General features: G+C 44.0%; 1 protein-coding gene across 5 annotated transcripts in view; it reads left to right on the top strand.

The window, feature by feature from the left end:
* The window catches only part of FUT10 (fucosyltransferase 10), a 100985-nt gene that overhangs the window by 61528 nt on the left and 27211 nt on the right, over positions 1 to 12246 (top strand). For all 5 annotated transcript variants that reach the window (XM_047717022.1, XM_047717006.1, XM_047717014.1 and 2 more), the window contains one exon: positions 9223 to 10058. In XM_047717022.1, the coding sequence (XP_047572978.1) occupies positions 9223 to 10058 (836 nt within the window). The remainder of the gene's footprint in view (positions 1 to 9222; positions 10059 to 12246) is intronic.

The raw sequence follows: 12246 nt of genomic DNA, 5'->3' as shown, positions 1-12246 counted from the left end.
GCTTACGGCTTGTACCTGATGACTCTTTTGGTTGTTACCCCCAGATCTCAAAATAACACGGTAGCATTCCTCTTTAATGATTTTTCAGCATTAGGCATTATTAACTCTCTGTCTTGGAAGATGAGGGTTTATTCTTTTACTGTCTCCTACTCACTCACCCTTCTTGAAACTCCGCCATCCACTTATGTTATCAGATTAGCTAGATCAGTATTCACCCTACAGTTTTACGGCTGTGCAAATGATATTTGTAGATGAACCATCTAGCTCACTGATGACTTGTTTGCCCTGAGTTAATAATTGAGTCTTATTTATTTTTTTAATTGCTTTTTTTTTTTTTAATGTACTTATAAGCAGTGCAGCCCCAAACTCTGACCAGTGAGAAATAATTATTCCGTTCTTTCTCCTGCTACGGCTATTTGACTGCTGCTACTCTACTTTGAATTTCAGCTAATGGCTTAATATTTACATTCATAATCATGAGATCCCTGGAGCTTAATTTATTCATCTTTGAAGCCCCAGAGTTCCCAGTTTAATGCTTTCCAAATAGCAGGACTCGGTAAAACCTCGCTTTATAAGAGTGGCCCTGCTTCTCCGAGTCAGTGGTTTTGTCTCCATCAGAATCAGAATGCGAGCCCCAGAGACGCCCTAATGTGGCTTTTAATAACGAAGAATAAATTCTTCACGTGCCTTGAGAGAGATCACGAACCCTAATCCAGGGTTAAGTAGCCTTGCCATGGAAGGATCAAGTGAGGGCTTCAGCAGAACATTCTAGAACTCTTTGAAGTGGCTTCGTCAGCAAGCCCTGGGTGACACTGCAGCTCCTGTCTCCCTGGGGGCGGGGAGGGCAGTGGCTTAGGCTGTCTGCAGACTGTCACTCTGCTCTGCTTCCTTCTTCCTCTTCTCTCCCGTCCTAATCATTATCATGGGAGAAATGGAATTCCCTTTTGTGTTTAGGGTTAGACGCTGTCAGAGGTGCAGTTTGCTGTTAAGCTTATCGCAGGCAGAAGGAGTAGGGAGGTAGCAATGGTAAGAAAAGTTCTCTCAAACCCTGGAAGTCGTTTGAGCTTCATGAAGCCAATAATTTAATCCGAGGCAGGAAATGAGAACACACTTGGTGAGGCCGCTGGGTTTGGCCGGCTGAGGCGATTAGCACTATGGGTGATTTATGAGCCATGGTGTTTCGCCCATTGTTTCTTGAGCTTTAACATCTTTTAGCCACAGAGACTTTCATTTCCGACGGGTAAAAGGCTCCGTAGTTAGATCTTTAAGCAGTAAGAAAGTCTTCATCTCTTTCGTACATTCAAGTTCAAGAAACACAGTGGAGAGGATTTGGAGTTGGTGACAAAATGTAGAGTTTGGTCAAATGCAGTTGTACAGGAGGCCTTCACTTCTGCGTCACCCTCCTTGTAGCTCCATAGTGATCACTACTCCGTATGTTTTAGTTAGCAGCTTCAGAGAACGAGACGGTACAACACGGTACCTGAAGGAGCCGCGTGCTTTTGGTTTCGAATAATCGGATCCTTCCTCTCGTCAAGGGAGCCTCCTTTTCTGATTTTGCATTTTCCCTTCTTAAACGGGAGGCTTGCGGTTTTTTTCTCCTTCCCCATTCTCACCAGATGGACTGAGAGAGAGAAATAAATGGAGACGGAGAACTAGAAGCCTGGGATGGTGATAACAAGGGGGTGAGAATTGTGAAGGAACATAGTATTTTTAGGAAAATCAGGAGTTCAGGGAGCAAGAAAAAAAAAACCTGCCACAGAACCTGGAATAATAAATTACCGTCAGATGGAAGTCTTAAGATTTTGAAATGGGCTTCTGTGTTCATCAGTTTGATAGGGAAAAAGAAATTGTTCTAGGTGTTTCAGACAGTGGGAATTTACTATGGGGATTGGTTGTGGAGGCTTTGAAGGGCCAGTGGAGCAAAAGAAGGGAGGGCAAGTTACGCACAATGAGTAACAGGAGAGCGCTGCCCTCCCTGGGCTGGAGAAGCTCAGGGGGAGATTGGTTTACCCAGAGTGCAGGACGAAGGTCTCTGAGGCTCTGCTGTTGAAGGTGAGCAGAAACCCGTGAGCTGACACCCCCAAGTCATTGCTACTGCCTCTGTGGCTGGTGTCTCCCCTACAGCTGCCATGGTCGTGTTCCCAGGTGCTTCTGCTCTCTGTGCCACAGGGGAAGCCTTTAGGCTCCTTCTTCCCCTTCTACTTCCCAGTCCCCCTACAGTGCCCCATTGGCAGGACCTAAATGCAAGCCAGTCAGCAAGGGATCCTGAGAGATGAAGTTTGCAGGGTCTCTGCCCCCTTCACTGACTCGGAATGGAGCCGAGAAACTAACAAGCCAGCAACTAACATGACCTCCTTTTAGAAAAAAGAGCTCAGGTTCCTCTGTGCTTGAACCCTGCTGAGCTGAGAGTACTGTAATCTTGGGAAAAACCCATTGTAATACTAAGCCCAGTGTTTGAATTCCCAAAAGAATGTATGGTCTGTTGGGGGACATTGGTGTATTTGAAAGAAACTAGTCTGTCCTGGAGAGAGGGTCTTTGCTTAAATTCTCTGCTTTCAAGGGGCACAGGGGTGGCTCAGTTGGTTGTCTGACTCCTGATTTCAGCTCAGGTCATGATCTCAGGATTGTGAGATCAAGTCCCACCTTGGGCTCTGCTTTCATTGGGAACTCTGCTTGGGATTCTCTCTCTCCCTCTCCCTCTACCCTTCCCCCCCCCACCACTTCCACTTGGGTGCACTCTCTCTCTCTAAAAATAAATAAACAAAAAAAATCTTTAAATTCTTTGCTTCCATGAGAGATTTATATAAAGCATTGACTCATGGATCTATTTTGGTTGAAACTGTTTAAAAAATTAAAAAATTTTAATCTTCATATACATGATGTTTTATTCTTTTTTTTTTTTTTTAAAGATTTATTTGTCAGAGAGAGAGGAGAGCGAGCGAGCACAGGCAGACAGAATGGCAGGCAGAGGCAGAGGTAGAAGCAGGCTCCCCGCCAAGCAAGGAGCCCAATGTGGGACTCGATCCCAGGACGCTGGGATCATGACCTGAGCCGAAGGCAGCTGCTTAACCAACTGAGCCACCCAGGCGTCCCACGATGTTTTATTCTTATAGGAATTTGTAATTGGTATGTTTCAAGTCACTCCAAGAAAAAAATGCATGTAAAAACCAACTTTGTCCAATCACATATAGTGTTGGTCCAGCATGCAAAAGTTTTAGGGACTGCTTAGGTCTCTGGGCCATGTGCTCTGGGGGACAGTTCCTTTATACATTCTGGAGTTGTGTGTTGGAGTTAAGAAAACTGAAATACCTGTGACGTAGAGTTTCTGTAAGTTTCTACTTGGCCCCTTGCAGTAAGTGTTCCAATCCAATCCAGAGATTATGGTTAACCGAGTTCTGTGCACCTGAGATGTATTTTAAAAGGGAAAAAGCAAAGAAAGGGTTATACTCAAAGGCAGAGCACCTAGCTTACTCTTAGAGGCTCAAACCAACCTTGGTGGTGATATCAGTGGAGAAAAAGAAGACATGAGAAGGACTGGGCTTTAGGGGAAGGTGGCTAGGTTAGTCAGGGCATGGTAATTGGTGATGTTCTCTGGGCTATCCAAGTTGGATATTTCTAGCATGCTGTTAGATATCTGGCTGAAGTTCAGGGCAACAGTCTGGAGAGAGTATAAATTTAGGATCTATCAGTAGATCTGCTGGAGGCAGGCCAAGGACTTGGACATCAGATGTGGGGATGAGGGACCTGGTGAGATATCGAGTGGAAGGTGAGGTTTGGGGGATGAGGTAAGGCTGTCAGCAAGTGCAGGAGAACCTCGCCCTTCTCTTTCTACCCTGTGCCAGGCCCCAACGAGAATCACAACTTAGCGCAGAAAACCACATCAATTTTGAATAGATATTCTCCACATTTGGTGTGAACTGCGGCTTTGCACATTAAAACAAACAAACCAACAAATCCATGAATGTGTACAGGGTAAGGTGGAAGAATAAACCGTTCAACACTTGTTAGGGTGACTTACAGCTGTTGAGTGTTGGGGCGGATGGTCCTCGGGACCCTGTCTTCTTGCCTCAGGCGCTGCACCGCCAGGAAGGGGCTGCAGAGTTACTGACATAGAGCACAGGCCCAGGAAGGGGGCGTGAGAAATTTCCAGGCCCAGGGGGTAGAGTGAACAGATGCCTAACTGAACAGGCATAACTGAGGGAGGGCTCCATGAAGCAAAATTGATTAAGGGGCAGGCAGAAGGTCTCATGAAGAGAGATGGTGGAGAAGAAGGGAGAATACAGGTCTAGAAGTTAGTATGAGAGCGTTTTGAGTCCAGTAGCCTGCCCGCGACCCCCAACTTGGCGGGAACCTGGCCACCTACAGAGGTGCCTGTATGGTGTGGGTGGGCCTCCACGGCCGGTGGTTAGAATTTCTCCTGGGGGTGCCTGGGTGGCTCAGTCGTTAAGTGTCTGCCTTCAGTTCAGGTCATGATCCCAGGGTCCTGGGATCGAATCCTTCATCTGGCTCCCTGCTGTGTGGGAAGCCTGCTTCTCCCTCTCCTGCTCCCCCTGCTTGTGTTCCCTCTCTTGCTGTGTCTCTCTCTGACAAATAAATAAAATCTTAAAAAAAAAAAAAAAAGAATTTTTCCTGGGGTGATCGGGGTCTTTCCCAGCAGTCAGCACCATTCCTTACCATTTTCAGTTAACACACAGAACCTTAGAAAATAAATGACCTGATGGGGATTGTGTGGGTATGTTGAGAAAATTCATGTGACATGGGCTTTAAAAAGAACCATGAACCACGCAAATTCTGGATGGTAATATATGGCCTAAATTGTTTTCCCCCCAAAGTTTTAGTTTCCTTTACTGGGGTATTCTTTTTTTTTTTTTTTTTTTTTTTTGAGATTTTATCTATTTATTTGAGAGAGAGAGAGAGATCACAAGCAGGCAGAGAGGCAGGCAGAGAGAGAGGGGGATGCAAGGAGCTCAATCTCAGGACCCTGGATCATGACCTGAGCTGAAGGCAGATGCTTAATGAGGTGCCCCTTTACTCAGGTATTCTTTGTGTGGTACGCAGTTTTAGGACAGAATTCTTTTTAAAATCAAGGATTATTTCTGGAGGACATTTTGGGGTGGGGGGCGTTTTTCTTTTCCTGATGAAGGCATGTGTCTTCCTGGGTGGGCTGGGTTTAAGCTGGGTCACGTTTTGGTAGGTGTGCCTGGGAGTGCCAGGAGCAAGTCATTCAAAAGAATCAGCATTGCAGCAGGGACCAGTGATCTTTCTGGTCCTTTAGCACCAGCCTTTTTGAAAATTCTGGTCCCAACCAGGGATTTTGGGTTCCAGATAAATGACTCCAACTTTGTTAGTAAAGTGGGGTGACTAATACATGTTGCCTTCTGTTTTCACCAGTCTGGGTGGGAATAATAAAAAAGGAATCTATGCCCTTGCAGAAGAAAAGGAGCCCACAAACCTATCATAAAGTACTGTTGCTCTTCTGCTCGTCTGCCACTTCAAATTCCGTCTCCGCAGTTAGCAATCTGGCATCCTTTGCCGGCATTAATTTTATTCCATTTGTATTCAAGTCGCAGTTCCCTTTACAGTGCACGTTAGTGCTTAAGATCTTGTGCGTCAGCTGTTATATCAAGGGACAAATGATTTTGTCAGTATTCAGTAAGCACAAAATCACCCCGAGAAATGAACATTTGAATCCAAAGTTGTTACATGTAAGAGCGGGTGAAGATGACTGTGGAAACGAGTGAATGGATCGCCTGCAAGTTAGTCACATTTTTTAGGGATTTTCCATAGTGTCATTGACTTTTATTTCTTTCAGGGTGCCAACTCTTGTTATCGTGGGCAGTGCCCTGGAGCTGGAAGGAGCGAAATCACTCAGTTGTCTCTTGAGCCACATACAGAAATTGTCCCGTATCATCACTCATATTCTAGACCACAATCCCCTCAGTGGAGAACAGTGTGGGTTCCTGAACAGTGCTGAAGCTAGGAGCGCCAACCCCCTGACACAGTCAAAAACCTGAGTCTAACTTTGGACCCCCAAAGCTTAACTACTAATAGCCTTCCTGATAATATCAGTAGTCAATTGATACATATTTTGTATATGTGTTATATACTATATTCTTACAATAAAGTTAACTAAAAATAGAAAATGTTGTTAAGAAAAACATAAAAGAAAATACATTTACAGTACTGTATTCTATATTTATTGAAAAAAAAAAAAACCCACATGTAAGTGGACCCCTGAAGTTCAGGTCTGTGTTATGCAAAGGTCAACTGTATTTTAGGTCTGTTATGGTTCTCATGTCACTGTTCTCTGGTGCTGACAATCTGAAACTGTAGGTTTAGGGGAGGAGCTCACTTGGTAAAATGCCATTTTTTTTTAAATCTTTCCCAGAAAATTTTGGTTTGGAAGAATCTGATAAAAAACCCCTATTTTAATGTGATTTTGGGTGTGTCTGTGTGTCTGTGTGTGTTATGCGTGCATCGTGGGGAAGTAACTAGGAAATACTTTTTAAGGTAACAAATGGAAGATGTTTCTGGAAAGTTAGGTCTTTCTGACTTGCCTCTCTGTTAAAGAGGCATTCCCCCACTTTAAGATGGCCCCCCTCCTACAAGCTAAACAGAATTCAGAGGAATGTGCTAGAACCTTACACTCTCATTTTTTAAAAAGCTGTGTTCTTTTTTAGAGCATGAATATAAATAAACTTTTCTTGCTTAGATCTGCAGGCTTCTCTTACTGCTATAGATTGCATATGCCAGGGACCCTATGCTCTTCTCCCCTTCCTTCCAACATCAAGGTTCCAGAAACAACTTGGCTGAAGGTATAATGAGCCGATAAGACTTCATCTCCTAGTTCTAATGAATGAAGGGCTCATGGCTCAAATTGGTACCAGGTGCGAGGCCCATTCACGTTATTAAACACAATCTGAGTGGACCTAGAAACTGGCCACAGACAGGTCTACACATAGCCATTTTTGGTGCCTGTTTTGCTTCACTGATATGGATGAGCAGAGATGGAAGTCAGGCCCTCTCCATTCTCCGAAGCACAGGAGGCGGGTGTTGTCTTGCTGTTTCTCTGCTCCACGTCTTGGCTCTTTGCAGCGGCACATCCAGGGTGAGGCAAATGAAAAATCACCTACGTGCCATACAGTAGCAGCAGACAGCCACTGGGGTCCGAGTCCCTTGCTCAAGACACCTGTGCCCGGCCCTGCCATTAATTCTAGAGCCACTTTTGTTTTACTCAATACTCCTCCTATCTTATGTTTTTTTTTTTTTTTTTAAGATTATTTATTTATTTGACAGACAGATCACAAGTAGGCAGAGAGGCAGGCAGAGAGAGAGGAGGAAGCAGACTCCCTGCTAATCAGAGAGCCCGATGTGGGTCTCGATTCCAGGACTCTGGGGTCATGACCTGAGCTGAAGGCAGAAGCTTAACCCACTAAGCCACCTAGGTGTCTGTCCCACCCGTCCTGTCTTAATCTTATGTCTTGATCTCTGCCCCTGACGCCTGTGGACTCTAGTTCTTTCTCTCCCGGGCAAACAGCCTTGATTCTTGTTCTGCCTCCAGTGGAAACTTTCTGTTCTAACTCAAACGGGTAGGTTCCCATTCCCATCCTTGGCCAGTTAAAGCAGCAACCACTTCCTGCGATAAATTTCCTTGCTCCTCAAATTCGCTTCTCTTTCACATCTTCACGTTTGTCTGTGAACCTTTCTGACCACCTAACTCGATATGCCATTCCATTTGGGCATGTAGATGAGTGTTCTTTTTTTTTTTTTTAAGATTTTATTTATGTATTTTTCAGGCAGAGATCACAAGCAGGCAGAGAGGCAGGCAGAGAAAGAGAGAGGAGGAAGCAGGCTCCCTGCTGAGCAGAGAGCCTGATGCGGGGGCTCAATCCCAGGACCCTGAAATCATGACCTGAGCCGAAGGCAGAGGCTTTAACCCACTGAGCCACCCAGGTGCCCCGATATAACCATTTTTATAAATGTTCGTCTTTTATTCCTGTTCACTGAGAATAAAAGCCTGGAATAGAGACAGTAGTACTTTGTCCAGCAACTTCCCTGGGCTCAGTAGATGTCCTGCAACATAATCTTAATTCTGTCTTTGTTTAAAAGCCTTTCTTGATTAATTGATTTCTCATTGATATACTGTTGGCACCAAAGAGTACATATTTATTTGAAACAGTGTGCACTGGCATGAAATAATTAATTGCTATGAATTTTACCGGAGAATATGTTTTATTCCATGGGAAGCATCTATTTGCACTACCCCCCCACCGCCGCCCCCAATGAATGGTGGAAAATGGAGTCTTTTTTTTTTTTTTGCCATTTCCTTACATTTGAAAACTCAAAACTTAAAAACTCTAATCGTGGGCCACAAAATCATCAGTGTCAGAAACACAGAAATTTGGTGTCCTGTCCTGTGGTATTGTCTTAATCATTTCTCTGTTCTAGGAATAACTCCTTCCTGATCGAGTCTCCATCCACACTGTCAGGAAACAACTTGCTCCCCACATCCGTCACTTCTGTCTGCCCATGATCGTGTTTCAGAGGTTTCCCAATTAATTCTGTGGAGGCTAGAATCACTCATAATTATAATCCTGTTATGCCTTCTTCATTTCTTGATGTGCTGGTTAATTCATGTCCATCCTGCGGCTGTCTGTAGCATAGTGCTGTTATCAGCCATTTTGTCTTTAAAAAGCCTCTTGTCTACCATTTTGAGGATGATTGATTCACTGCACTTTGTTGAAACCGATCATTTTGGGTGAAAAAAAAATCTATCTTGCATATTTGTTCTGGCGACTTTTGCTTGATTTCCCTTTTTCTTCGGAGCATCAGTCTGCCAAGTTGGTTGCTTTCCCCTTTTCTGGCTTCCTTTCTCCTGCTCTTTTCTTTTTTGAAGAATCATCTATCTCTTTATTTCTCCTGTGCTCTCTTAGACAACACGTCTGGGAAGAAAAGCCAATTGCTAGAGGCAGTGGAATGAATTCTCCCTTTAGAACCAGGCTAGACACTACTCCCATTTCTCTGAACATAAAATCAGAAGGAGGGTCCCTCTCCTTGGTGCTAGGGTGACAGTGTCATGATTGACTGCCAGGCATTTTGCAACCACTGTGACATGCTTCTTTGTAGCCTCGGACTTCTCTGTATTCTCATCTTACCAGGTAGACTCCAAATCGAACACTAAAATTCTCTTGTACATACTAATATTTTCTTTTCTTCTTCTAGGCACTGACTTTAATATAAATAGCTTACCTCTGCCTCGGAAAGCCCATCACGACTGGGCCCTTTTTCACGAAGAGTCTCCGAAAAACAATTACAAGCTCTTCCACGAGCCAGTCATCACCTTGTTCAACTACACTGCCACGTTCAGCCGGCATTCCCACTTGCCCCTGACCACCCAGTACTTGGAGGGCGTAGAAGTCCTGAAGTCACTCCGATACCTGGTCCCCTTGAGGTCCAAAAACAACCTTCGAAGCAGACTTGCTCCGCTGGTGTACGTCCAGTCAGACTGTGACCCGCCGTCAGACAGGGACAGCTATGTCCGAGAGCTGATGACTTACATCGAGGTCGATTCCTATGGGGAGTGTTTACGAAACAAAGATCTCCCTCAGCAGCTGAAAAACCCAGCTTCTATGGATGCTGATGGCTTTTACAGGATCATTGCACAGTACAAGTTTATCCTTGCTTTCGAGAACGCGGTGTGTGACGATTACATCACTGAGAAGTTCTGGAGACCCCTGAAGCTGGGGGTAGTCCCTGTGTACTACGGGTCCCCCAGCATTGCAGACTGGCTCCCGAGTAATAGAAGTGCTATTCTCGTATCGGAATTTGCTCACCCTAGAGAGCTGGCAAGTTACATCAGACAGCTGGACCACGACGACAGCCTGTACGAGGCCTACATAGAGTGGAAGTTGAAGGGTGAGGTCTCCAATCAGCGACTTCTCGCAGCACTCAGGGAACGGAAATGGGGTGTGCAGGATGTCCGCCAGGATAACTACATCGATGCCTTCGAGTGTATGGTGTGCAGCAAGGTGTGGGATAACATCCGGCTTCGGGAAAAGGTGAGCAAATCAAGGTTTGGCAAAGAGGCGCTGGGAGGGCCATCTTGATGGTCTCTGCCATTGTGCATCCTTCTGTCCTAACCACTCAGTACAGCTCCTCATTCCCATTCCAGAGCCCAGGCGCTGCAGGGAGGTGACTGTTTCATTACCCTCCTGGGAGGACTGTCATGAGGTTTATGAGTCATGTCCTTCTTGAAGGCCCCTTTCTGGTTTCTTGGAGAACACGGTGCTGCAGGTGCTTGCTGGGCAGTGGAGAAGCAGGATGCAGAGGTGGGAAGAAGAATAAAAAAGTTGGAAGTTCTGAATCTTACCCACATGGTCAGTCTTTTAACTTTTCTATCACTGCTCTGGTTTCTGCTAGACCCTTACACGCTTGCTTCACAGGTGCTGCTTTGAAATTTATATTCAGGGATGCCTGGTAGCTCAGTCGGTTAAGCATCTGCCTTCGGCTCAGGTCATGATCCCGGGGTCCTGGGATTGAGTCCCTTCATGGTGCTTCCTGCTCAGGGGGAGTCTGCTTCTTCCTCTCCCTCTGTTCTTCCCCCATTTGTATCTCTCTCTCTCTGTTAAATAAGTAAATAAAATCTTGCAAAAAAAAAAAGAAACTTACTTTCATTTCACATATGCAGTCAGTTAATATCTCTCTCTCTCATTCTTGCTCTTTATCTTTCTAGCACACACAGGCTTATTAATACAGAGAAAATGTTCAAATAATGATGGATAACACTTAAAAGATTTCTTTTTCTTAAATTATTCTAAAGAAATTTCTGGGGCCTCTGGGTGGTTCAGTTGGTTAAACGTCTGACACTTGATCTCCACTCAGATGTTGATCTCAGGGTCCATGAGTTCAAGCGCCGCATCACAGACTGCTTAAAAAAAAAATAAAAATGGGGCACCTGGGTGGCTCAGTGGGTTAAAGCCTCTGCCTTCGGCTCAGGTCGTGATCCTAGGGTCTTGGGATCGAGCCCCTCATCGGGCTCTTTGCTCAGTAGGGAGCCTGCTTCCTCCTCTCTCTCTGCCTGCCTTTCTGCCTACTTGTGATCTCTCTGTCAAATAAATAAATAAAATCTTTAAAAAATAAAATAAAAATAAAAAAAAGAAGGAAAGAAATTTCTTAGTAATGTCTTCAAATTTCTTAATTCTCTTAACATTTGGTTATTTACTTACTTTACTTATTTTTGCCAGGAATGACCCCACTTTGTATATAACTAAATTTGTTAAAAGGTAGTTTACTGAAAGAAAAAGAAAGATTAGTTTCAATTACTTTTGAAATTAAAAAAAAACAGGATTGCCACATGTACTACTTGGCCATCATCCATCATTCTCTTGCCTGACTCCCATATACACATAACGTTTATCTACATTCTCTGAAGGCAAACAATTTTTATTAAATATTGAAATGTGTTTTGTTTTTTTTTTTTTTTTGGCTAGCATATTAATTTCAGGCCAGACATAAGCCTATGCAGTATGTGGAATTATTTTTGTGTATTGTATGTATACTATACAAGGCTTTCATATGCTAAATAGATGTTTATTTAGATGACTTAAAAGTGTTTGCAAGATCCTTTTCCTCATTTCAATTATTATAAAAATTTAAGTTACTTTATCTGGTTTTATATAACAAATTTTTATTCATAAAATCATTTATTTTAAGCCAAGTGTGTTGGTCAGTGGCACAAACACTAAATTTGACATCATTTTTCTCAGACACATCCTGATTTCCAGTGACTTCCTTTCTGACCTAATTTATAAGGCCACAGTACAGCAAAAATCAAAATCCACACACTGCAAAAAACAAGAGAGAAGGTAGAGACCACATCAGTTGTCCATGCTATCCCCATTATTTCTTCTGAAAGTCTACCAAAGCAGAAAACAGAACGTCTGAGGGTGATGATTGCCTGGGCTACGTATCACCATCCTTGCCAGGCTTGGGGTTTGTAGTCATAGAAAACCCGAGAACTACACAAACCCTCACTGCTTCTGCACCTCACAGACGGCCTGTTGGAATGATTGCTGGGAACTGGAAAAGAGTGTAGGAGCTGGTAGCTAGCTTTTTAAAAATCATAGGAGAGTTCATATATTCCTGCATTTCCAGAGAGACAGCTGACTGTGGCATTTCAGAGTGCCTGAAGGTGGTGTGATTGAATGTCTTCTCTTTGGTGTCTTTGAAGATAAAGAGAGGGAAAGG

The sequence above is a fragment of the Lutra lutra genome, chromosome 2 (genome assembly GCF_902655055.1).
Source record: "Lutra lutra chromosome 2, mLutLut1.2, whole genome shotgun sequence".
Lineage (NCBI taxonomy): Eukaryota > Metazoa > Chordata > Mammalia > Carnivora > Mustelidae > Lutra > Lutra lutra.
The sequence above is the reverse complement of the archived record's forward strand: the minus strand, read 5'-3'. Positions and strand labels throughout refer to the sequence as shown.